General features: G+C 49.3%; 1 protein-coding gene across 3 annotated transcripts; it reads right to left on the bottom strand.

Moving 5' to 3' along the window:
* Positions 1 to 472: 472 nt before the first annotated feature.
* On the bottom strand, positions 473 to 27,741 carry LOC135263652 (cyclin-J-like). Of its 3 annotated transcripts, none has more exons than XM_064351941.1 (6): positions 27,507 to 27,741; positions 26,458 to 26,563; positions 21,112 to 21,322; positions 5,458 to 5,757; positions 4,257 to 4,416; positions 473 to 3,781 (listed from the first exon to the last, which is right to left on the bottom strand). In XM_064351941.1, the coding sequence occupies exons 2-6, from the start codon at positions 26,533 to 26,535 to the stop codon at positions 3,304 to 3,306; spliced, it is 1,227 nt and encodes a 408-aa protein (XP_064208011.1). In that variant the 5' UTR covers positions 26,536 to 26,563; positions 27,507 to 27,741; the 3' UTR covers positions 473 to 3,303. The 3 variants fall into 3 exon arrangements, with proteins under 3 accessions (XP_064208011.1, XP_064208012.1, XP_064208010.1); XM_064351942.1 differs by having other exon boundaries at positions 27,368 to 27,508; XM_064351940.1 differs by lacking the exon at positions 27,507 to 27,741 and adding an exon at positions 26,870 to 27,359.

Raw genomic sequence — 27,741 nt, 5'->3', positions numbered from 1 at the left:
GTATAATAGATAAAGAACTGGCCTTGTAACCTAAAGGTTGCAAGATTGATTCTCAGGTAGGACACTGCTGTTGTACCCTTGAGCAAGGTACTTAAACCGTATTGCTTCTGTATATATCCAGCTGCATGGATACTAGGTAAAACAAAACAATGCAAAAGCTGTGTAAGTCACTCTGGATCAGAGCTTTTGGGTGGCAGTGTAGCACAGTGGGTAAGGAACTGGGCTTGTAACCAAAAGGTCATAGGTTCGATTCCTGGGTAGGACACTGCCGCTGTACCCTTGAGCAAGGTACTTAACCTGAATTGCTTCAGTATATATCCAGCTGTATAAATGGATACAATGTAAAATGCTATATAAAAGTTGTGTAAGTCGCTCTGGATAAGATCGTCTGCTAAATGCCTGTAATGTAATGTGAGCACTGCATATGAATAAATCACAGCACACATAAATAAAGCAGGTGTTTATGGCAGAGTTAAATTGTGGTTTCTTGTGTCACTTTATTTAAATCTCTCTTATCTAAAGGGACCCTCATCTTTGGTCACAACCCCTAAAATACAATGAAAACTCATTCAGATACATGCTCTAAGTTCGTCCCATCAGTCCAAGAGACAGCGGCAGCTCTTCAAGATGGTTGCAATATGCAACAATTACATCGCATTTAAAAAACTATCACTGCCCTCCAGCAGCAAAAACATTTTAAAAACGGGGTTTCCTGTATCAAAGATCCTACTGTTGACCAAAAAAATAAGTTATAAAAGAGGAAGTAGTGGTTATAGATGAGTATAAAAGGTTCAGGTGGGTTTCCAGACATTTTAAATCGATGACACATTGCTCCCTGAGACTTCCTGCTAAGGGGTGGGGCTTGTAACAGTTTCTGTGATCGAATAAGGCGGTGTGTTGTCTTTGAGCACCAAATTCATTCACCTCTACAAACGTTACAAGAGAAGTCAACTGGGAACACGCTAAAATTTTAAAAAAATATATACACACAGTGAGACGGAACGTAAGCCTGAACAAAAAAATCTAAATATAAAAAGTGGAGACTTGCTAAAACTCAGTGAATTACTAAATACTTACAGACTCAGGGCAGTGTTTCTTTAAAATAAGCTAAAATAAGAACATGGGCAAACTAAGCTGGCATTTAAAAAGGTTTCAGTGTGAGAGATCACAGCCCAGTGGGTAATTTGAGGTAGTTGAAACGCTGGGTGCGAGAGGGTGAAGTCTCCTCCCTGCCTGAAGCCTGGACTCTGCTCTCCACACCGGCGGGTCATCTCTGCCCCGCTCCAGAAATAGACACGATCGCATGCCATTACAGTGAATCGCACCCCTGAACCGGCCCTGCTTTCGCCACCAGACTTTTTGTTTTTACCCTGGTGAGTGTCTCGGTGCAATTTTCACCCTGCACTTTGTACCCTAAGAGGGCAGGTAGGAAACCCCAAAACGATGGAAACAATCACGTTTACGGCCCGATTTTTTAATAACGGGGAGTACAGTATGACAGCGACAGCTGGTGTAAAGGAACCGACGGGGGAGGGGGGGGGGGACTTTGCTTTTGGGAGGTAGCAAAGAGCGCCGGGGCGCAAAGTGGGGCGACTGCCGCTGGTCTCACTCTCACCTTTGCACCCCGAAAACCCGCCAAATGCTTATCTGTGCTCCATGAAACCGCGGTCAATGGAGGCAGTCAGCCAACCACGAGAGCACCGGCCACCCTTCATAGGATTCACGGCTCTCCTGGATGCAAAGGTTATCTGTGGGCTGTCCATGGACGCGTTGTAACCATAGAGGAAGTGTACGAGGCCAGGGCTATGACTTCCTGATCAGCGACCGCGGAGAGCTCAAACCCCGGCACACAAACGTTCGGTCACCAGCGACATCCAAGAGCGGTTCACGGTCCGGTGAACCGCAGGCATGGAGCTCCAGAGGTGACATGGCCGGTGATGTCACAGAGGAGACGCCCTTGGGTTCTGACTGGAAGAGGAAGCTCGGGCAGTCCAGTGGGGGGTGGAGTGGGGTGGGAGGGGGAGGGGGGCAGGATATGAGGGCTAACGCTTGCCGCTGACAGTTTGGAGCTTCCTCTGAAAGCGGACGGTTTTGAACGCGCTCAGCACGGCCCGTTCACCAGGTTCCCCAAGTTTTTCCGTCTTCCTTTTGCTCTTGCTTTTCAGGTTTCAGCAGAACAAACCCCATTAGACTAGAACCAGAGTCACAACACACCCCCCCCCCTCCCGACCTCTACAGTGTTCGCAAATCAGACACCAATTCCAAAGCAAACAGGATACAAGATATAACAAAGAAAACAAATGCCCAATCATAAATAACATCCACTGCACTAGTGACACTGGATTCAAGTAATCTGACTTCAAGTCCCTGATTCAACGTGGCTTGTGTAAACAATACTTCTGGTACGAGGATGAGCGAGTCTCACGGTCACACAGCGCATGAGTCTGTATAAGGCAGCAGCATCGGAGAATTCAAAACAAAAAAGATTCAGCCAACGGCAAGAAAGCCGAGACCTTCAGCCACACTCTCAGGCCTCTTCCAGCGAAGGCTCCAAGAAACGGACTTTGAAGCGTTTCTGGAGGTTTCTTCCCACAGTTCTTCAGGCCCCTGCTTCCACAGGAGGGCCTTCCGAACCTTCCCAGGGGAGCGGGAGATTCGTTTGAGACGGCAGGATCTCAGAATTTCAAACGCGAGAAAAAAGGGAGCAGAGGGACTTGCAGGCAATGTCAGAGGGGGGAGGGAGGGGCCCAGCGATACCAGCTCTCACAGCTGGCCAATCAGAGCTCCCCACAGCATGTGGAGCTGCCCAATCACAGGGCAAGCAGAGGGAACGGAACTCTTCTGGATTTTCGCCCTCCTGATTGGTGAACATAAATATGTCCGCCGCAGTTTAAATAACTCCAGTGTCACTCCTCGAAAATTGAACAAAGATTCCAGAATGTGCTACAAAAAAAATCTGTATTTTAAAAAATACAACCATATTATCAAAAATATAGCTCTAGTTTTCAGTTGTTTTTTTGTTTCGTCTTTTTTTTCAGAAGGTGGTGGCAGTTACGAGGTCCACTTTATCGGCGTTAAAGCGGTGTAGCGGAGACGGCTTCTCGCGCGCGTCTACGTCAGCACGATGACCTGAGAGGGGTCCACCGTCACCCTCTCAGATTTCCTCTTCCGCTTCTGCCGCCTCTGCTGGAGGGAGGGGGGCGCGGGCCTGAGGCGAGAGGGCAGGGGGGCGCTGTCGGAGTGAGGGACAGAGCGGGAGGGGGGCGGCGGCCCCAGCCTGAGTCCGTCGTCCCTTTCCTGGCGTCACCTGTCGAAGCAGCCGGCGGCGAAGCCCGGGACCGAGCCCAGGTAGCCGCCGCCGCCGTAGGCCACACCCAGGCAGTGGCGCGGCTCGGCCGCGATGGACACCTGCATGGCGATGGGCCCCTGGAGGGGCAGCGAGCACAGCCCCGACGCCAGGCTCGGGTACGAGTGGAAGGCCCCCCCGGAGGCGGAGCCCGAGAGCGGCCCCGCCCCGTGGGGCTGGAGGTAGTCCTGGGAGGCCGCGCTAGGCCCCAGAGCCTGGGGCTCGCCTAGCGACTGCAGCCGGGCCGCGGGCACCGAGCGCTGGGAGAGGTGAGGGTGGGACCCGGCCTGAAAAAGCAGCTGCTGGGAGGGGGATGCCGAGGAGGAGGAGGAAGCTGAAGAGGGAGGGGGCGTGGCCTGAGAATGCAGCAGAGCCTGGCTGGAAAGAGGGCTGGATTTTGACTTGTTGGCCTCCTTCACGTCATTATCATGGGCCCTTCAGGAGAGAAATAAAAAATATAAAAACATCATGAACTCTACCAGGTCAGTTTATAGCATAAGGCACAATAACTGTGGACCACACAGCTTAAAAAAACCCAATTATATTTTGCAGGAGATGGGGCAGGACAGGGACAGGGGGCGGGGCAGGGAGAGTGGGCAGGGCTGGTAGAGTGGGCGGAGGGGCAGGGGAGAGCTGGGGGCAAGGGAGGCTGGTAGAGTGGGAGAGTGGCGGCAGGGGACAGGGAGGGCGGGACAGGGAGAGTGGGCAGGGCGGGAAGAGTGGGCAGCTGGGAGTGGGGGCAGGGAGAGTGGGCAGGGCTGGTAGAGTGGGCGGGGCAGGGAGAGTGGGCAGGGCTGGTAGAGTGGGCAGGGCTGGGAGAGTGGGCGGGGCAGGGAGAGTGGGCAGGGCTGGTAGAGTGGGCGGGGCAGGGAGAGTGGGCGGGGCAGTGATAGGCATGCAGGCTCCTTACAGCAGCATGAGCTCGATGCAGCGGGTCAGGTGATCCCAGGTGTAGCCCGTCAGCAGCTGCAGCACCGAGTTCCAGCTGGGGGTGATCTGGAGGCAGATCCGCGAGGCCGCGATGCAGGCCGCTGCCACCTGGGACGGCCGGAAGCTCAGGAAGGCGTGGTCTGGAACACGGAAAGCACGCACACGCAGACAAAGACACACGCAGACGAAGACACACGCACACGCAGACAGAGAAACACACACACACAGACAGAGAAACACACACACACACACACACACACACAGACAGAGAAACACACACACACAGACAGAGAAACACGCGTGAGTGACTGTGACAGACCGGCTACACGGAGCCGTGTCAGCGTGTTATCACTCAACACCCAGATTAACTCATCACCAACCTGAACACCAATGTGTTCACAGTTTACAGTGCACAGTCTGTGCTCACTTTTAACCTTTCACACACAGCCCATCCTGCAGTCTATGTATCTTCATTCAGACAGGGGGACAGCAGGGAAGGTTACAGGTAGAGACTGGGCCCCAGTGTAGAATGTGCCATGACTAGGAATCGAACCGGCAGCCATGGGCAGGGTATATGGGGTGAGACACAGCTGCCCTATGGACTGTACCACATGACTTCCCTGAATTTGTGCTCAATTTAAACTGAGCTAGAAAAAGCAGCATTGACTGTTCTTTCTCCTTTCTCTCTTCCACTAACCCCCCATCATTTACCACTCCTCTCTGACCTGCCTTCTTCTCATCCTCTCCCCCACCTCCCAGCTCCTGTCTTCCCACCCTCGCTTCCATACCCTCCCTCTTCCACTCCCTCTCTACTCTCACAGCACAATCAAGCCAGAAAGCATCCACATAACAGAGAAACTACTACGCATTAGAAAATAAAAAATGTCAGAACAAAGAAATGAACATTTTGTCAGAAACTTTTAAATTTCTAGAGGTGTCTTCATTGCTTCAGCGCCCGGTGAACATTTGAAGATAAGGCAACATTGCTTCTTTTTATCCGACCGAATATCTTCCAGCACCTCAATCCCTCCTCTTCCTCCTTCCACTTCCTCCTTTTCTTTCTGTTCTTTCATCTCCTCCTCTCTCCTGCTTTTCTCCCTGCACAGCACCCCCTCCCCCTTCACTCCCCCCTTCCCTCCTCCTCTTCTCCCCCCCCTCCTCCTCCTCCTCCTCAGACTCACCCTGCAGGGAGACCTCCAGGAAGTAGTGCGTGTACTTGTCCATGAAGGCTTTGGTCTTGGAGAGGGAGGAGAGGGGCCAGCCGTTGTGCAGGTCGGCCTGCTGCACGGAGGCCTGGAGGTAGTAGTCGATGAAGTGGGCGGGCGTGGGCATGCACAGGTTCCAGCCGAAGGTCTCCAGGAGGAGCAGCTCGGTGCGCGTCAGGTCCCGCTTGCTCAGCGCCAGGTTCAGGCTGCACATGAAGCCCAGCGCGTTCAGCTGCTCCAGCTTCGGGACCCGGTCCTCCTTCTCCTCAAACTTACCTGGGAAGGGGGGGGGGGGGGGCAAGAGAGGGGAGAGGGAAAGAAAAGAAAGAGAGGGAGAGAGGGGGAGAAAGGGGGAAAGAGGGATGGGGTGAGAGGAAAAGAGGAAGCGAGGAGGGAGAAGGGAGAAAGAGGGAACGAGGGGGGAGAGAGCAGGAAAGGAGAGAAAGTGACAGGGAGAAAGAGAGGGAGAGGGAAGATTAAATAAATTACGTACACATCATGTCATATTTATCTACATCAGTCATACAGCCATACTTGCAGTGGCATACAGAGAGGGGACGCATCACACGCTAACATCAACACAAACGGCTTATAGGCACCAAGGAACATGTGGGAGGGGTAATTCGAGTTCACGCACAGTACAAGGTTCCTGGCCAAACGTACAGTCCTCAAAATCCACCTCAATCCGGCTACCTACATGCCCTCTCCACCTCAGCATTCCCTCTCCACCTCAGCTGCCGCGCAGCGACCGCGCGGGCACAAAATGGCCGCCATGTATCGCCCAGGTGGGAGCCTCACCCCCACACTGCAACAAACTTTGAGTTTGTGTAGGGTGCTACATCAATGAAACCCAACACAAAAGCTGAGGGAAGAGCTAGCATATGAGCTAGCGCACAAGCAATCGTATGAGTTAGTGCATGTGCTAGTGTATGAGCTAGCACACAAGCAATCGTATGAGCTAGCGCAGAAGATAGTGTATGAGCTAGAGCACAAGTTAGTGCATGAGCTAGAGCACAAGATAGCATATGAGCATGAGTTAGTGCATGCGCTAGTGTGAGCTGCACACAAGCTTCGTATGAGCAGGCGAAGTAGGTAAGCACGCACGTATGAGTAGGCAGTGCTATGTGAGCTAGCACACAGCAACGTATGAGCTAGCGAGAGATAGTGTAGACTAGCGCACACAGACTAAGCAAGATAGCGCATGACCTAGCGATAACATACGAACTACGACAGTAGTGAATGACCTAGGCACAGCTAGCGTTGAGCTGGCAGCCAGCATATCAGCGCCTGGCGCAGGCTACAGCGGCAGTAAATTCTGCAGCCGCCACCTCGAGCTTCTCTCAAGCGTCAACGTCATTGGGAGGCGCGAGCGGGACTCCCTCAGGAGCCCGGCCTCCTGGTTTCTCCGCGGCTGCAGCGCAGGGAGGTGTGAGGAGAGAGGATCGACCGCGGCAGCATCACAGCTGAGGCGGAACACTGGCTGGGACAGGAGCTACTCCAGGGAGGCCGGGAATAACCAGGACGTGCCGAAAACGCCCAAAACCAAATCTGCACACATCCGCCGGCCTTCTCCACAGACAGACAGGCCAACAGGGACACACGCCAAACCACAGGCCATAACAGCAGCCCAGGAACACAGGAGAAGACAGCAAGAAATGAAATTATTGCGCCATGCAGATCAGCTGATCCCGCGCCATGCAGATGAGCTGATCCCGCGCCATGCAGATCGGCTGATCCCGCCCCATGCAGATCGGCTGATCCCGCCCCATGCAGATCAGCTGATCCTGCTGGCGCTCACTGAACAGGAGCTGCAGCGGAATCTCGACTCACAGCAGTTCTGTGAGACCTGGGTCCTTGCAGTAAACCAGAGGTGCCCAATCGTACCCAGAAAGAGCCGATGTGGGTACAGATTTTAGTCTTATCCCAAGACAGGCTATTTTTACACAATACGTTCAGCTGCTCCCGGTGTTTCTTAGTTTTCTTAGTCCATCACACAGCACCAGGGCAGGAATTTCACAGGGGCCATGAGGGCCATGCCCCGTCAGTTTGGCCTTATGCCCTTCAAAAAATTACATGCCCTGCGGCCACAGTGGCCTTGATGCCCCGCCCGCACTGTCCCACCTGATTTCGCCGTTTTCTCCTCTGCCTTTCCTACCAATACGGTTTTTAGACACCAAAGTCTTCTGTTGAGATTCTGAATTCTTATTCACATCAGTGAAACCTGCCGCATATACCAGTGGTGGGTTATTTCGAGGTCGTGGAAAACGGGCTTTATAAGATCGTATGTGGTACAAGGTCACACACATGAACACAATCTGTTACTTCGCATTCATGACACACAGATCAAGCAACACAATTCAATAGCCATTAGTTTGCACAAAATTTAGAACCAGCCACCAGGAGACTTAATCAAACATCTATCTAGTTGCCAATGACTGAGTGAACTTCTGAGAAGTGGAGGTCAACTGAGATGAGGTAAGGAAGTTTGATAAATTAGTGAACGAATAAGACAAGAAACTCAGACATATAACGTTACGCACTGCTCGTATATCGCTACAACAACGTTGACTTAGCTGACCCAGTGGCCCAAGAAGTGTTATGTGCCTAATGAGTATTATTGCCTAATGTTTGTAACATTAATGTTAACAAACGTAACGTTAGCTAACGCTTGCTAGCTAGCTGTCAAATCAATGTTACTTTTTATGTTAGCTAGGCTAACACCGGTAGCTGGCTTCATTACAACACTAACGTTGCTTTCATTCATTTTCTCCCCAGCAACGGAGCAACCGTAATGCCAAACAAGCAGCGGAGGGAGAAGATTCTGAAATACAAATATTATTAAATTACATAAATTATTTTGTGAAACAAACAGCTTTTTTATTTATTTATTTCGCTGATAGTTGTACTATGTATTAAAAATAAAATCATCCTTAACCCTTAAGTTAAATTCATTATTTCCGTGGACTTAAAATCATTGTTTTATTTGATGGCCTTGCTGCCCTGGCATTTGACCTTTTTGCCCTCAGAAAATTGACTACACCAAAGGCCAAGTGGCCTTGCCCCTAAAATTATGAAATTCCAGGCCTGCGTAGCACTATAAATATCACTTGCACAATAAAATTCAAATTCTACCAAAACACTGATGTAAAAAATTCCTGGAATCAAATAAGGAATTGGTTAGATTTAGTGTAGTGGATGACTGTACCTGCCTGTGTCTCCCAGTTTCTTCTCACAAACTCAGAACAGAGGAGGCTGATCTTTAAGCTGACAGTATACTCAGTAGGAAGAAAGAACTTCAGGATTGAGAACCACCAGCGAACATGTCCACGAACACTGTTGTCGGTATACTCAGTGAGAACACCGCACCGTTTAAAGTCACTCCACGCCGCTGGGGCGTGAATAATTACAAGGCAGCTATTAACCGGGGCTAGAATCTCGCCCAGACCTCCGTCTCGCGGCTACGCCATGGATGTATAAAGAGAAGGGCTACGCGAGATCACAACACAAAACAAAAAGTTTAAAGTGTTTAAAGTGGCTTTAGTTTATCTAGCTACGCAAAAGAAGAAAAAAAGGCGAAGGGGATGGTACATTCGCCCTCTAAATCAGAGCAGGACGGAGAATGGAGAGTTTTGTCTGTACATTCGGCAAATGCGGAGTTTAGACGAGGGGGTCCACTTACTCTTATTTCCGAATGTGTGCTAGGTGTTTTGATGACTTGCTGAAATGAGTAGCACCATTCATCAAACATGCAGGAACTCACAGAATTCCCATCTCTACAGAAGAGAGATTGGCGTTGACTCTTCGTACATTAGCATGTGAAGTCTGCCCTCTGAACACTCAACCGTGACGTAACCAACCGTGTGATATTTGGACCAATAGCTGAGAGGGGGAGGTCGGAGAACAAGAAAGAAGTTTTTCAAAAGTTCTCCCTGGAGGCCGTTGCACACTGCACCGTACAAACACACAACACCGCGTCTTTTTGTTCTTCAGTTGTTCTCATTGCTTCGTTTTGCTCAAAAAGTTCTACTTCTTACGACGTATACTGCCTGCTTTAACCATTAGACAAATAAGTTCCCCTCAGTTTCACAGTCAAGGTTGACAGCAGGAAGCTATCTGATACTGAAAAACAGTGACAGCTCGCTCTTCATCTACACACCACAGGTAGAGAGATGGAAAGTAAGGGAGAATTAGGAAAGGAGGGAGGGGAGAGAGAGGAAAGGAGGGAGGGGAAAGAGAGAGGGAGGGAGGGGAGAGAGGAAGAGAGGGAGGGGAGAAACCCAAAAAAAGGCTAGAGGGCAGGTAGAAGGAACAATGGGAACCCTTTCATTTCTGAGAGCTTTGACTAATGTCACCTCCTTCCTCTACCATCTCCAGCAGTCCAAAGACAGAGGAATGTGCTTGTGTGTGTGTGTGTGTGTGTGTGATGCTATGCTAAATACTCAGATTGTACTGAACAACCTTAATCCTCCACTCTTTTTAAATAACATGCACAAATCATTTTAGTTTTTCAGTAGCCTAAACTTCTCAAGAACATTCCAGATCTTTCCCCCCAGTGTTCAAGTTTACCCCACAATGCAATGCACTGCCCACATGCATTTCTGAGAAAAACCCCTCAGACATTCCATTCCTTTCTGCGCATCTTGCTGGCGGGGTGTGTGTGTGTGTGTGTGTGAGTGAGAGAGAGAGTGTGAGAGTGTGTGTATGTGTCTGTATGTATGTGTATGTGTGTGTGTGTGTGTGTGAGAGAGAGTGTACGTGTATGTGTGTGGTGTGTGTGTGGTGTGTACGTGTGTGAGAGCGAGTGTATGTGTATGTGTGTGGTGTGTGTGTGTGTGTGTACGTGTGTGAGAGCGAGTGTATGTGTATGTGTGTGGTGTGTGTGTGGTGTGTGTGTGGGGGGGGGTCATCCTGGGATCAGAGAGCAGGTTGGGGCTAAGAGGTCACGGGGGTGTAAAGAGGAGGACACACACCTTCCAGGTGTGCAGCGGGGCCTCCTATACAGCCCAGAGAAACCTGAGAGGAGCCCGTCAGCCAGCTGGAAGACTGCCGTTACCACCCCTCTCTTTCCACCCCCTCTCTTCCCATCCTGTCTCTGGAGACCTACCTGCACACGCCCTATCATCCTATCCCTCGGACTCCAATTCAAACCGACATGCTGGCGTAACATTGCGTAATCACACACAGCAATACAAACAAACACATACTCCACTACGATCTCACACTCAGGCTCTCTCATGCGCGTACCTCCATGAAGCACATGAAGTTTATTCTTTTTAAATCCGCTGTTTTATCCGCATCTATTTATGTTCCACACCCGCTGGCGAACAGCACGGGCCCCGGAAGTGCTCGACGCTATCATTTTTCCCTTTTTCCCCCAAAAATGGAGGTAAAACATGAAGATATGCAACAGGAGCCCTGGGGGGGGGAATTTCCTCTTCCTTCCTAAATTCCTTTCATTTTCTTGCTCTCCTTTCACTGGAGGTGTTAAATTGGTCACAGCTAAATCCTCGACTCCTTCGCAGTACCCCTCCCCCCCTCCTTGCCCCACACCCCCCCCCTCCTGGAAGCAGAATGTCCGGCCGCACCGGAATGCCCCCACAATGCTGGCCCCCTGACCTTTGACCTTTCCGGTTCATGCTTGGGTGCTCAGAGAGGCCCCCTCTTCAGGGGACCCCCAGATCAGAAACCTGGGGGGTGTGTGGGGGTTGGGGTCCCCAGGGGGGGACACTTCACTATGGGCCAGGCAGGGAATAATAATCACCCCCCCCACCCACCTAAAAATCTCCGACTATGGCCTTCCACCACCAAAATCACAGCTTTACAGAAAACTGTTTTGCTTCCTATCGTTTAAGAACGTTAACAATTGCTCACACTAAATATTTTATATCTAAAATAATCATTGTTAGCAATTGCTTCAGAAAACAATAGCTTTGTTTTTTAACAAAATAAACTTTGTTGGTGTTGTGGTTTTCGGTTTTCAGTGTACTAATTACATAAAGTGGCAGTAAGGACAAACCGATTTCCCTTTGGAGATGAATGAAGTATCTATCTGTTAATCTTCTTTGGTTTAAATTCTTCAGTTATTAACCAGAGTGAAAAAGAAGGTAGAAATATGCCAGTGAAACCCAGGTTGCCTGCAGCATATTTTTACTTGTCTGAAGTCAGTTAAGGGCTTTCAGTCCACCTAATCTACATATCAGGGTGACCTGCGGAGCATTTCTGCTTAAATACGCCACCCCCCCCCCCCCAAACACATGCCAAGGCATCAGCGACCGACCCGACTCTGAAGCTCCGATTTCCCCAAACTCCGGCGTGAAGAGCTACAGGCTAATGGGATTACCTTTGCCTCAGGGTCGCTTGTTTAAATGTGGCAAACGCATAAATGTGGAAGGTGAAATGTGTAAATAAAAAAGAAAACTGATTAACCCTTTGAAGAGGAGGTTTTTTGGAATGTTCTTTATTTTCAAAATTCTACGTCAGTGTTCTAGAATTTATTTCATGGTATTTACACGCATGTATTTTTCAGCTGTGGGTGGGGGGCACTGTATAAACTATAACACCCCCCCCCCCCCAATGTGCCTGGGGGGTGTGATCGCCAGTCACACCACTTTCTGTACTGTACCATCTCTATCTGCTCCCCTCTCTGCCTCCCCCGTCTGAATAAAGTGCAAAAATACACAAGGTGGGGGGGGCTAGACAGTCCACTCTCCTTCAAAAAAAAAAAAACGTAATAAAAACGCACACTTTGTGGGGCCTCTAGTGGCACGGCCCGTGGGGGGCGCTATGCTCAATGCGAGCTGCGACATTGGCGATTCGAACCCGACCGCTGACCTTTGTCGCACGTCTCTCCCTCTCTCCATCTAATTCTTCTGTCTCTCTACACTTTTCTATCAAATAAAGCTGAAAAAGCCCAAAATAATATATAAAAAATACAAAAAATGCACACTTTGTTGAAAATGGTTTGGTCTATGCCTCTAGTCATTTGCATGTTACCGAAACATGACAGAGAGACAGCTGGAATATCTGTGTATGCGTTCTTAATTAGGCACAATATGTACTCCACACATCAGCTAGAAACCCACACTGGTATCCTAATATCAGCACTGTGAAAGCACCACAGAGTTCATGAAAAGCACGAAGCATGGCGCATTTGTTAGCGATATGTCACACACTGGGAGTGAACGGGGAATTCAGGAAGCAGTCTCATATGCGCTGACCGCTGGAAAACGTGAAAGCCCGCAGGCTGGTGGCAAAAAAAATAAAATAAAATCAACACAACTGCAGCCTGAACATCCAGGAAAATGTATGTGCAGATCTGAGTCATTATCTCTGCAGCCAGAGGGAATCTGAGAGATTAATGCAAGATGAGTCAGTTCAGCTCTGATACTGCTGTGCCCCATTCCAAAACACACAGCACTGCTGTGTGTGTGTGTGTGTGTGCTTGTGTGTGAGTGTGCGTGTGTGAGAGAGAGAGGAGAGAGTGTGTGTGTGTGTGTGTGTGTGCGCGCGCGAGAGTGTGTGTGTGTGTGTGTGTGTGTGTGTGAGAGAGAGAGAGGAGAGAGTGTGTGCGTGTGCGTGTGTGGCCGCGCGAGAGTGTGTGTGTGTGTGTGTGTGTGAGAGAGAGAGAGAGAGAGTATTTTAGAGTGTGTGAGAAGGGGGGGGGGCTTTTGTTTGGCTCTGGGAGCATATGGCAGAAGCCTGAGATCACACAGCCATGCAGCTGGTCTAGCACAGTGAGAAAGACTCTCTTTACAAGCCTTTCACACACACACACACACACACACGTACACACATATGTACTCACACACATGCGTGTGCACACAGCTGTTGGTCCAACACAAAAATATACACACACAGAGCCCTCCATGTTGAGACCTTAGCATTTGTGCTGGTACTACCTGCTGCATCACATGACAAACTGTGTAACTGACACTAAAACAAAAGTCAAAAACAACACTCAGAGAAGGGGGTGGTATGAGCGAGGAACAACTGACAAGGCGTGAGCCATCCCAACATGCACTTCAGCTCTGAGGTCAGTCTATTCCTGTGCCCATAAACTCTAGCCACCCACTTCCTGCCCCCAGAATGCTGTGAGCAGAATGCGTTTCTACCCACCTTCTCCCAGCTCCTCTCCCTGCTCCTCAGGACTGAGATAATTATGCCCCCACAAGCATTGGGTGTCTCACCCTGCTCGGGCAAGGCATAGTCACCCACTACGAGCCAATCATGGTCCAGAGAGAAGTCATTATGCACTCGGGCTGACCAATCAGAAGCAGTGGGTGTTTCCATGGCTCAATCTGGGCACACTGACCCAGCAGGTGCCAATCATGGTCCTGATTGAGATAATTATGCACCCAGGCTGACCAATCAGAAACAGCTGGTCTTCCCCCCATTCTATCAGGGCACAATGTCTCCCCCCCCCCCCCTTATAAAACAGGTTATAGGGGAGTCTCCCCCAATGTATGGCTTACGGCCAACGCACCCCCAACACCAGGACTCTGCAGCCCCTCAGCGTAAAGCCACACATCCTCTGACGAAAAGCGACTTTGTAATCGCCTCCATTTATTTCAATGGGAGCCGATTTTTCACGCCCGCAAGGAATGCTGGGATAGTTGGTGATGCGAGGCAAGCTGGTGGAGCGACTCGGAAGGACAAGGAACATGGGACGATAACCAATCATATTAAAGATCTGATGTGCGAACTGTCTCTAATTTCAAATTCTATTTCCCCATTCCACATAGTTCTGTTAAGGAGGACTCGTTAATAATTGCGGTGTGGGGATTTCCAAAATATACGATCAATACACATTTAAGGAACACTGCTTTAAAAATAGAAAATGCCCACAAGCAACCAACTCTGGGAGGCGATAACGATGCCAGGCGATCTCGTCAAAGGATGTGTGGTTTCACCCTCAGACCCCCACAGCAACCTAATCACAGAACCCCCACTCCCCTCTCCCTCCCCTTCCTCCTAGTCACAGTAAATTAGCCCTTGAAGCCCGAGCCGCTTTAACAAGGTCAGGGTGTGTAAGGCGAAAACACAAGAAGCCAACCGTCATCAATTTGCATTTTTGCACTGTAAGCAACTCTGGATAACTGCATCGAATAAATTAATGTAATTTAATGTGCTACAAGGTAGATCATCACAAATCAGTGGCTGTGCATATAACGACCACTACACAAATATAGGCTAAATACAGCAGACTACACAAATATAGGCTAATACAGTTAGCGCCCTCTGTACCACATGGTCACAGAGGTCAATGGTCACTGTATAATGTAGGCTAATACAGTGGTAGCCTCTGTATCAGTCATGGAGATCACTGGTCACTGTATAATGCAGCATAGACATGTACATTTGTACTCTACACTCTAAGGATCTGTGGTCTCTGTCGCAGACGGTATGGAGACCAACCAGCAGTTCCTGCTCAGTACAGACGGCTAGTCTCTACCAGCAGCCATTAGCGTAGAGCTCTGCCCGCGCTGTACGGAGATCAGCGGTTTCCACACGGTACCGTTCAGGGATCAGTGCTCTCGCTGAGCTGTAGTTCAGGGGTGGGGGGTGGGAGACAGAAGTCTCGGTACGATTCGGTACGGGGGGGGGTTCAGCCGGCTGCGGAGCGCGCGCGGAAAACGCCGAGCTCAGCTCGCTCCGCTGGAAAAGCCCGTTCCCGGAGCACATAGCGACAAACCGCAAGCCGCCAGAAATCTCACATTCCATCACCCGTTAGTTCCGCACACCGACCGCCTCACACGGGGGGAGTAAGAGCAGGAGAGTAACACAGCTGTCTCTACATCATCTCTCTTCTCATACACGTATATTTATAGATATATAGATATACACAGTGAGCTGCGTGATTTTTGGGACAAAGACTTTTGTTTTTCTTGATTTGGCTCTGTATAGAAAGTGCTGTAATTCTCACAAGGTGAAACCAAAGTGCACAAAGTACTCTTGAACAAAAGCTGAGACTGCACTTTAACCACATGTTTAACTACATGTGAATTGTTTTGATTACAATTCTAAAATGGTGGAATATGGAGCAAACTCAAGAAAAAAATGTGTCTTTGTCCCAAAACATTAGAGCTCAATACATATTATATATTCAAATATATCCTATTAACACAACCCCTACCTTTACCCTCTCTCCAAAACAGCTCCTTAAACTCCAATCATCTGACCCCCTCCCGCACACAAAGGCATCCCCCTCCCCCCTGTCTGAAGTCTTTATGTAGGTCTCTCCGTCTAACGGCTTCATTAGATTAATTACCCGCTCTTCAGCCCAGCGCAGACGGGGAAACCGGCAGCCATTTAGTCAGCCGGCAGGGCCAGACGACAGGAGTCACATGACCAGCAAGCGACTTTCAGCTGCGCGGATACAGAAAAAATAATAAACTCCCCGACTTCCATCCGCGCCGAAGAACAAACTGCCATACTTACATCTGCGCTTTAAAAAAAAAAAAAAAAAAAAACACTCTTCATCCGCGTTTACAAACTCCGCGACTTTCATTTGCGCTCACAAACTCCGCGACTTTTATCCGCGTGGATAAACAAACTCCCCCACTTTGCAATCTACGCTTGCTCCGTGCCTCTTGGACCGCTCCCGAGCGCGTTCATGAACCGGTCTGAGGCCATCGCCATAACCGCGCGGTCCTGAACCAGAGAGAGGCTGCGAGGTTTCACTGTAGTTTGGCACGTGTCAGATTAATACGTACATTCACTAAAGAGAGGCCCCCCATTCCAGGAGAAATACATAACTAAGATTTTTATCCACTTGCACAGCTCGATATTTATATATCTACACAATTTAGGATAAGTGCTTTCCTCAACTGCACACCAGACACTACCCCAGAGGGTATCACAACCTGGACGCAATGTATGTATGCCCAAGTACAAATGCATGCAACACTCAGAAACACAAATACATAAATAATACAAAATCAAAACAGAAACAGTGGTAAACCATCACTATTTTACATTTCCATGGATTCCCCACAATACAATAACGCATATGTCCCCCATTACCGCTATCCACACAAATATCTTTCATGCAGCAAAAGGCTGGCTTTCACTGATTAACCTAGCAACTGCTTTCAAATCAGTCCCACTGTACTATACGAGTGCTGAAACTAATGTAAATTAGGAAGTAGGCTGAAATATGAGCCAACAACCAACATAATTCTGTACGTCCGATTCTTCAAAACACAGATTCTCTTTCACGGGAAATAATCCGCCCAGTGTACAAGCACGGAACAGTGAAAACCGCTAAATTACACGCTCGTTCTGCAATGTTTTCCTGACAATCTTCCCATTCTCTCTGTAGCATAACTGCAATTTCATTCACATTGATGCGGTTCGCCTGAGCCCACACTTGCCCCCTCCCCACCGTGCTGTTATCCTCAAGCAGGACTGTGGGAAATCCACCCCCACCCCCCCCCCCCCCCCGAGAGTGTACATGTCATAATGTCCCTCTGTGACTCGGAGGTCTAGGGGCGGGCGGAGGGCAGGGTTCTCCTATGTGCACAGCTGTCGGGCGGCACAAAGGGGCGAGCCGACAGCGTGCATTGTGGGCCGTGTGCGCGACCTTTTCAGACGCGCACGCAAACGCTGGCGAAGCCACACGCTGAGCAATGAGAGCTCGCTGGCAGCACCCGAGCTGGCCAAGACATTTTTAATTTATTATTATTTATTAGCCTTTATTTAAGCAGGTAGTCTCATTAACATCTCATTAACAAACCCTTTGAGGGAGACCAGGCCAAGACAGCAGCCAAGGCAGTGTCAGTACAAAACAGTAGGATACATATGACATATAAAAACCTACAGTTTTAAACAGCTTTGAGAAATAGAAAGAAAAAAAATGGTTTGCCTCCCAGCACATCACCAACGAACATGCAAGACCCTTTAAACTGGGGGGGGGGATTCAATGCATAAGCCCTCTGATTCAGAGATAACTGAAGGACAAACCAAGGGCACAGATCTCATTCCAACTTTCAGGGGGGACAACAAACAGGAAATTTTCTTTCTTTTTGGGGGGGGGTTAACAGAACCACCCAATAGAACATTTAAAATTGGGGGGGGGCTGGTGTCCTCGGTGCCCCCCCCCTCCCAGATCTACATCAGTGGGGCAAAGGCTTCCACAGCACTGACAGAAACACACCGGTCTCAGTGTTACATGCCAGTGCGTCAGCACAGGGGAACAGCCCCAGAAGATACGCAGGTAAGCGGGGACACACGGGGAAAACAGACCAGGTCTGATGCAGCCCTATATCCACTCCAAAAAGCAGCTGTAAAACCAGGAGTCCAGATTAGCAGAACGGCCTGTTCCCTCTTTCAGCCTCTCTCTCATATTAGAAAAACTGTGGTTTCTACGGTTACCTACAAGAGTGCGGTTGTGCACGAGCCTAATATACCAGCAGCGCTGAACATTCTAGAACAGGCGATTTCAATCGGTTTTGATCTGGGGACCCCCACCCAGGCTCAAAGGCATCCCAAGGACCCCCATCATAAGATAAAACGGGTTATATTTAACAAAAAGGTTTTTAAAAGATCACAAACCAGGGGACACTGCCTCAGTGCACAGTGCAGTCGCTAACAGGACTAAGAGCAGGTAGGAACACTGCCTCACACACAGTGCAGTCGCTAACAGGACTAAGAGCAAGTAGGAACACTGACTCACACACAGTGCAGTCACTAACAGAACTAAGAGCAAGTAGGAACACTGACTCACACACAGTGCAGTCGCTAACAGAACTAAGAGCAAGTAGGAACACTGACTCACACACAGTGCAGTCGCTAACAGGACTAAGAGCAGGTAGGAACACTGCCTCACACACAGTGTAGTCGCTAACAGGACTAAGAGCAGGTAGGAACACTGCCTCACACACAGTGTAGTCGCTAACAGGACTAAGAGCAGGTAGGAACACTGCCTCACACACAGTGCAGTCACTAACAGGATTAAGAGCAGGTAGGAACACTGCCTCACACACGGTGTAGTCGCTAACAAGACTAAGAGCAGGTAGGAACGCTGCCTCACACACAGTTCAGTCACTAACAGAACTAAGAGCAGGTAGGAACACTGCCTCACACACAGTGCAGTCACTAACAGGACTAAGAGCAGGTAGGAACACTGCCTCACACACGGTGTAGTCGCTAACAAGACTAAGAGCAGGTAGGAACGCTGCCTCACACACAGTTCAGTCACTAACAGAACTAAGAGCAGGTAGGAACACTGTCTCACACACAGTGCAGTCGCTAACCGGACTAAGAGCAGGTAGGAACACTGCCTCACACACGGTGTAGTCACTAACAGGACTAAGAGCAGGTAGGAACACTGCCTCACACACAGTGCAGTCACTAACAGGACTAAGAGCAGGTAGGAACACTGCCTCACACACAGTGCAGTCGCTAACAGAACTAAGAGCAGGTAGGAACACTGTCCCACACACAGTGCAGTCACTAACAGGACTAAGAGCAGGTAGGAACACTGCCTCACGCACAGTGAAGTCGCTAACCGGACTAAGAGCAGGTAGGAACACTGCCTCACACACAGTGTAGTCACTAACAGGACTAAGAGCAGGTAGGAACACTGCCTCACACACAGTGAAGTCGCTAACAGGACTAAGAGCAGGTAGGAACACTGCCTCACACACAGTGCAGTCGCTAACCGGACTAAGAGCAGGTAGGAACACTGCCTCACACAGTGTAGTCACTAACAGGACTAAGAGCAGGTAGAAACACTGCCTCACACACAGTGAAGTCGCTAACAGGACTAAGAGCAGGTAGGAACACTGCCTCACACACAGTGTAGTCACTAACAGGACTAAGAGCAGGTAGAAACACTGCCTCACACACAGTGCAGTCGCTAACCGGACTAAGAGCAGGTAGGAACACTGCCTCACACACAGTGTAGTCACTAACAGGACTAAGAGCAGGTAGAAACACTGCCTCACACACAGTGAAGTCGCTAACAGGACTAAGAGCAGGTAGAAACACTGCCTCACACACAGTGAAGTCGCTAACCGGACTAAGAGCAGGTAGGAACACTGCCTCACACACAGTGTAGTCACTAACAGGACTAAGAGCAGGTAGAAACACTGCCTCACACACAGTGTAGTCGCTAACAGGACTAAGAGCAGGTAGGAACACTGCCTCACACACAGTGCAGTCGCTAACAGGACTAAGAGCAGGTAGGAACACTGCCTCACACACAGTGCAGTCGCTAACAGGACTAAGAGCAGGTAGGAACACTGCCTCACACACAGTGCAGTCGCTAACAGAACTAAGAGGAGGTAGGAACACTGACTCACACACAGTGCAGTCGCTAACAGGACTAAGAGCAGGTAGGAACACTGCCTCACACACAGTGCAGTCACTAACAGGATTAAGAGCAGGTAGGAACACTGCCTCACACACGGTGTAGTCGCTAACAAGACTAAGAGCAGGTAGGAACGCTGCCTCACACACAGTTCAGTCACTAACAGAACTAAGAGCAGGTAGGAACACTGTCTCACACACAGTGCAGTCGCTAACAGGACTAAGAGCAGGTAGGAACACTGCCTCACACACAGTGTAGTCACTAACAGAACTAAGAGCAGGTAGGAACACTGCCTCACACACAGTGCAGTCGCTAACAGAACTAAGAGCAAGTAGGAACACTGACTCACACACAGTGCAGTCACTAACAGGACTAAGAGCAGGTAGGAACACTGCCTCACACACAGTGTAGTCGCTAACAGGACTAAGGGAACACTGCCTCACACACAGTGTAGTCACTAACAGGACTAAGAGCAGGTAGGAACACTGCCTCACACACAGTGAAGTCGCTAACAGGACTAAGAGCAGGTAGGAACACTGCCTCACACACAGTGCAGTCGCTAACCGGACTAAGAGCAGGTAGGAACACTGCCTCACACAGTGTAGTCACTAACAGGACTAAGAGCAGGTAGAAACACTGCCTCACACACAGTGAAGTCGCTAACAGGACTAAGAGCAGGTAGGAACACTGCCTCACACACAGTGTAGTCACTAACAGGACTAAGAGCAGGTAGAAACACTGCCTCACACACAGTGCAGTCGCTAACCGGACTAAGAGCAGGTAGGAACACTGCCTCACACACAGTGTAGTCACTAACAGGACTAAGAGCAGGTAGAAACACTGCCTCACACACAGTGAAGTCGCTAACAGGACTAAGAGCAGGTAGAAACACTGCCTCACACACAGTGAAGTCGCTAACAGGACTAAGAGCAGGTAGGAACACTGCCTCACACACAGTGTAGTCACTAACAGGACTAAGAGCAGGTAGAAACACTGCCTCACACACAGTGTAGTCACTAACAGGACTAAGAGCAGGTAGGAACACTGCCTCACACACAGTGCAGTCGCTAACAGGACTAAGAGCAGGTAGGAACACTGCCTCACACACAGTGCAGTCACTAACAGGACTAAGAGCAGGTAGGAACACTGCCTCACACACAGTGCAGTCGCTAACAGGACTAAGAGCTGGTAGAAGCACTGTCCCACGTACAGTGTAGTTGCTAACCGGACTAAGAGCTGGTAGAAGCACTGTCCCACGTACAGTGCGGTCACCAACCGACCCAAAAGGGAGTGGGACCTCACGCAGCGGGGGCACTCACTGGCCAGGAGCAGGCAGGACAGGGCGATGATGTAGAGCTGCTTGACGGCCACGTCGTAGTGGTCCATGAACAGGTCCAGCAGGTAGACGGCCAGGTGACGCGCCGTGGGGCACAGCTGGTAGCGGTTGCTCAGGATGGCCAGCAGGTCGGCGAAGTAGCGCCGCATCCCGATCTGGGGGGAGTGGGCCCGGTACGCCGGCAGCTTCAGCTCCTGGGAGGGGGGGGGGGGGAAGGGAAGAGGGGAGCAGGGAAGGTAGGGAAGAAGAGAGAGTAACATTAGCGACTGCAGCCAGATGCGAAACACTGGTCACTGTATCACTCATCCGTATGAGAATTCATATACTTGTGTGTACGTAATGAATGGTGTGTGTGCCCTGCCATAGATTTGTGACCTGTCCAGGGTGTATTCCTGCCTCTCGCCCCATGCACCCTGGGATAGGCTCCAGTACCGATGACCCCGCGCAGGATAAGCGGGTATAGGTAATGGATGGATGGATGGCTCACAGGAGCACAGCATGAATACAACAAACCAAAAACACAAAATACACCAGTCAGACGTGAGCGCCAGACCCCGGCGGACGTGAACGTTTCTGCTCTGACTGTGATTGTGCTCCAATGACTGCTTCTGATGAAGAGGCTGTGGATGAAGAGGCTGTATTTCCACTCTCACAAGACATTCAAGGCTTTTTTCCATCACCAATGTGCCACATCCAGGACAATCAAAAGGCACAACCCCTATTCCGCACTCCAGTGCGACTCAACAATTCAGTTACAAGCCACACGCATTTGAACAGGCCTGCCTGAAAATTCCAATGTACGGATTTATTAGGAGGTGATTTTTTAAACCATGAGCTGCCTGGCGATGAAGAAAGAGTGAATGTCCAGAGGTGCGGTGGGTACACTATCCGCGCTGATGGTGTGGAGCAGGGAAGCCTTTCTTCTGTGCGTTCAAGAAACTCACTGTTCCATCACATTTATTTCAAATCAGCGCAAATTATCAGATTCAACAATTTGAACTAATTACAGTCTTTAGCTCGTAGGATTGGTTTAAACGAGCCACCAAATAACATCAATCGCTATCTCTACCCACTATTAATTCTCATTATTATACAGCAGCTTTGCAACACATTTCCTATTTCATTACCGTTTTAAAATATGAATAGAGACCAAACAACATAAAACAATTAAATGATTACATTTATCTGGCAAACTCCATCAATAAAACCAAGTAATGGACATTTCCCTGGCCTTCATCCCAGCTAGGATCTCTGCTCTCTACAGTCCATCTGCTGTTATGAGGAGGGGGGAGGGGTTTAGAGGAGAGGGGGTGGGGCGGAGCTAGGCAGGACCCATGGAGGGAAGCCCATTATGGTGTTACTCTGTAACCGGGCATCCCTAAATGTGTGCCCTGATTCAAACAGTGGGACGTCCGCAGAACATTACCAAACTCATCACCGGCACAGCTTGGCCACCCTCAAATATGATTACAGGGGAATGCGTTGGTTGGGGAGGGGAGGGGGAGGGGGAGCTGGGCGATGGGGGCAGTGTCGGTGACGTAATGAGCAAGCGGCTAATAAAAGAGAGAAGATTAATCTATGATCACGCCATAAAACCAACTGATTTTATCTGCTTTGAAATGAACCAATTATAGAAATTAATCACTGTTTTAACACCTTAAGTTTCTAAAACTTGAAAAAAAAACATTTAAATATGAAGCAGCAGTCAGTTTTGAATTTCAGTTTGACATACATCACCACCACACCCTGCTCGGCTGCCTGAAAGTACATCTCCCGCTATCACGAGTTGCATCTTTGGCGGGCGGGGGGAAAACTTTAGCGGCCGGTCGTTAAACCGTGTGCAAGGCCCCATGGGCCTGGGAGAGTGGCCCATCGCTCTTACTGGGAACACTCCCAGATGTAGCCGGACAAAGACGCAAGTCAATTTGCCATTGTGAAGGAGGGGGGCATTCCTAATGACAAGAATGACCTTTTTCTGCAGGAGACAGCTGCCGCAACTCTATACACCCCCCCACTCCGACCCCACCCCGCCCTCGCCATGCGAATCCCCAATGGACAATCCCTGTCAAACAGCAGATATTTGCCTTTCAATGAACGAGAGGAAATTTAAATCAATCCGGAGGAGTAAACCCAGTTTCTCTCAGCTGATCTGAACCTCTGTTTCACGCAGCGTGAAAATGACAAAGCACGCATCAGATTAAAACGGAGCACAAAAACCCAGCTCTCAAACGCTCGAGCGTACGTATGACCGTGCATGACCACCCCGCAAGCCTGCCAACAGACTTCTATTCATCCACAGCGGAAAATCAGAATACAAATTATGTGGAATTAATGCATGAGAACCACCAGTTTTGGTATTATTTTGCATGTCCAGATGCAAACATCAAAAATTAAAAATCTGCCATGAAGGAAAGGAACCAAAAGGGGAGTGCCGTACCGGACTACCGCCTGTTCCTCTGACTGACCCTAAAACACAAAAAGATTTGTGATGTTTGATTTGCACACATGTAAATGTGTCTTTACCAGATGAAACGGGGGCACAGGCCTCATTTAGGAGGCACAGCCTAATCCAGAAGCCCCTAATTCCCGCCAGGGATCCCAAAACGCCCGACAAGCCGCTAGGCTAGCATCCGCCTGTTTGAGCGCCTCAATCTGGAGAATGGTGCAGAGAGACGCCATTTTGTGTTTCACAAGACCAGGTTATAACCTAGTATATGGCTGGACCTAACAGTGTTTCTGCTAGGATTTTTTTCAGCAGCGGGGGGAAAGGGTTTTGTTGTACCTGGGTGGTGCGTGCGTGCCACCGGCTTTGCAGTGAATATCAATAGGTATATATAAAATAAGATAACACTTGACTGCAAAACAAACTTTAGAACGTATTTATTGACATCTCCAATCACAGCATTATTCTGCTGTCCGTCCAGTAGAGTGCAGGCAAGCCTATGTTCACATCCAAAGAGAGCTGCTCACCAGCCACTGATATTCATTCAGCAGTCCACCTGTCACTTCATCAGAAAAGTAGATCTTTGGCTGCCGAGAGGCTCATCCTGTTAAGGCACTGCTATAATGAACGGATGGGGCCCCACAGTCTGGTGTCTGTTAAAGCACTGATCTAATGTTTGGATGGGCCCTACAGTCTGGTGTCTGTTAAAGCACTGTTCTAGTGTGTGGATGGGGCCCCACAGCCTGGTGTCTGTTAAAGCACTGATCTAATGTTTGGATGGGCCCTACATTCTGGTGTCTGTTAAAGCACTGTTCTAGTGTGTGGATGGGGCCCCACAGTCTGGTGTCCGTTAAAGCACTGTTCTAGTGTGTGGATGGGGCCCCAGTCTGGTGTCTGTTAAAGCACTGTTCTAGTGTGTGGATGGGGCCCCACAGTCTGGTACCTGTTCAGAATACAGCTCTACTGCACGGATGGGCCCCACAGTGTGGTATCAGTTAAGGTACTGTTCAATTGAGTGGAAGGGCCCCACGGTCTGGTATCTATTAAGGCACTGTTGTACTACATGGATGGGCCCCGCAGTCTGGTTTTGACATTGAGACCGCGCCAGTGCCGAATGTGGCCAGCCGCCTTGCAGGTTGCCGCATTAGCATTGACAGGGAAGAGAGGGATTCAGTCGGCCATGGCAACAGTGATTCACCACACCCAGCAACCCCAGCTGGTCAATCGGGCACCCGCAGATCCACTCATTAACCTGCATGTGACGTGTTGCCTCCCGACTCCAGTGAACAGTGGTGAAGCCAGGCATGGCATCGCATGCTTCTGAGGAGAGCACATGCTTGTCTGCTCTCTCCTGTATGAACAGTGGAGCTTCCAACAACGAGCACTGATATACAGAAAAACTGGCCATTCCAGACTGCAAATAAAAAGCTGAAAAAACAACAACAAAAAGAGAAGAGTACACCCTAAATACATCTGGCACGGATGCGCTGCAGGCCCCAAACTAAACCAGAAGAGCCACTCGTGCGCAATGAGATGGGCACAACCCTGCCAACCGTGACCCTTTCCCCCTGAGCGACTCCAGAGCTCCAGCTCCAGCCCACTATGAGCTGTCCAATGAGGCTGCAAGTGTAGCTGGCGTTTACCACATACCGAGGCTCGTCCCGACACGAACACCACCGCTTTAGCGGGACAAGCCACCCAACGCCCGCGTGGAGGGCATCATCCAGGGAGATCTTAAAAACCAGCGGCGCCAGGTTACGTGTCACGGAGGTCCGAGAGCATGCAAGTCTTCATTCCAACCAATCACTTCACCCACTGATTTCACTAATTATAACACACCGTCAACCAGAGAGGCAGGAACTAATTACTGAAATCAGCAGGTGAGAGATTGGTTGGTAGGAAACCCTGCGTACCCTTGGCCCTCCATGGCGCATGATTGGGCACCACTGCTCAAAACAGAGAGAGGTGGGAAGGTTCCTCTACAGCTGGGACGGTTCATTGCTTGCCAGTGAGTTTTCAGTTAGAGTAACAAAGATGACAAGTCTCCACAACAGAATAAAAAGTGTAATGAAAATCAATGATTCGTTTGCCATGGGGATCAATTGTGGGGCTACAAAGGTGTTGTGAGACTGCATTGATATCAGAAGAAGATAAAAGGGAGTTCTGTGGTAAAGACCAGCTTTACAGACCATTCAGGTTAGATTGATCCTTTCCGTTCCAGTCCATGAATCCTTTCAATAGCCTATAACATAATTAAACAGTGACCGTGTACCTACACCCTGCTACTGTAAGGCTCTTTTTTTAAGAGACAGTGATAGTATTTTCCCCAAGACTTTTGCCTGTGCCATACCCAAAAACCATACTTGTATGATTACACACAGAAGAAAAGGTACTTGACCAAGATGCAATATTTCCAATATATTGGCGGCAGTGCCTTGAATGGGCTGCGATCAACAAACTGAGATTTCAAAAACACTAATGCCAAGACTGCCAAGAGTCATCAAGCGCATAGAAACGCAGATCCACAAACTGCACCGAGTAGGTTACTCTATTCAGGCGGCTAAAAATCGACACACACGTAAGCAGTTCATTATCAATCAATTCGTCTATGCGTCGCAATCGCGCCCATCTCTGCTCGAGGATGAAGTAGCCTATCTGAATGAGAGAGAGGTTTTCAGAGTGGCCTTGCGACATGTCACACCTCGGTGTCAAAGAACGCTTCCGGTCAGCTAAACTCAAGCAACTTGGCCAACAACATTAGGCAAACACGCGTTTATTGAAAATAAAATCGAATAATGGCACGCTACAATTCGCTTGGATCGGTTGATTTCAGCGCGCGAGATCCTGGAAAAACATGCTGAATCTGCATTCGCAGCGCGGTCTCACCTTGATCCGAAGCGACTGATGGATATCCGCCGCTAGCTGGCTTTTCCACCACTGCCCGTCCGTGTCCATCTTTCCCATCCAGAAGATCCGCGCTGGACGAACTATCCTGCGGGAGGATCGGTGACCGCAGCGGGTGTCAGATTGAAAAATTTCCAATGGAATTAGTCAGTTAAAACGCCCAGCGCGTAATTAATTGATGGATTCAAGTGCATAATTGCTCTCATTAAAACTAATCACGATTTAAAGTGTCGCTGCGGTTGAATGCGCTGGGGGCAAAACCGAGACACCCCAGCCCCCATAGACTTATTTAAGGTGTGGAAGCAATCTGTTTTTAAAATGTATGAAAACAAACTACAGATAAATCACAAATGCAGTTCAAAAACTAACAAACGATTATTTCAACGTGCCCGACCTTGACAGCCAAGAAGCACACCCCAGATATTTTTTTAAAGGGACCTTCCCTAGACCCTCCTTAAGCATAGGCTATTCTCCAACTTTTCTCCACGTTTATCTGTTTGCAAAAGTAACTTCATTCTTGCTGCGGTTATCCACAATTCTTGGTTACCAACTTTGCTTTGGTTTGCAATCGCGTGAAGTATGCAATTTCCCAACACAATCGTGGCTCTACGTTAGCTAGCTAGCGAACACTCTCTCTACGAAACATGCATCGGTCCATTTTATGTCCACGCGTCTGCTGTTGTTCGCTACAAGAATCTTCAAGTCAACGCCACGAGACGGTTATCGTTACGTTATGGCCAGTAAGTGTTATTTTCTCATTCGTCCAAATGGCCCTTTGTTATCGGACTTCATTGCAAGGGAACAAATTAAATTCAACGCTCCCTCCAAATAGAAAAAACAGTTGCACTGCTGATAAAATGAGCAACATTTGTACAGCGCACCCTCGCCTTACCACTGACACAGAAGCGCTCCCGGACCCCTTTGTTTCACACCGACAACATCCTGAAACGATAAATCCCTCGACGGGAGTTTCTTTCCACTATTTACTTAGGAAAATACCCAAGAGGACACGCGTTTCCCTAGACACTCACAGTCCCAGCACTCTGCAACAAAGGTATCCGTCAGTTTTTGAATATTTTCCACATTCCACTCCCTGTAGTCCCCTTTCGATGGAATGGTTGTAGATAACGCTGCCCGTGTGCTGTAGCGGTGAGGAACTCCAGGAGATTTCTGAACCCCCAGCACGGAGAACGACAGGACAGTGACACGGGTCTGGGACTTGTAGTTCCCTAAAAGGACTACAACAATCTCTTTCTGAGAATGCTT

This window comes from Anguilla rostrata, chromosome 9, assembly GCF_018555375.3.
Source record: "Anguilla rostrata isolate EN2019 chromosome 9, ASM1855537v3, whole genome shotgun sequence".
NCBI classification, from domain to species: domain Eukaryota; kingdom Metazoa; phylum Chordata; class Actinopteri; order Anguilliformes; family Anguillidae; genus Anguilla; species Anguilla rostrata.
Note: the sequence above shows the minus strand (reverse complement) of the source record. Positions and strands in the feature narration are given on the sequence as shown.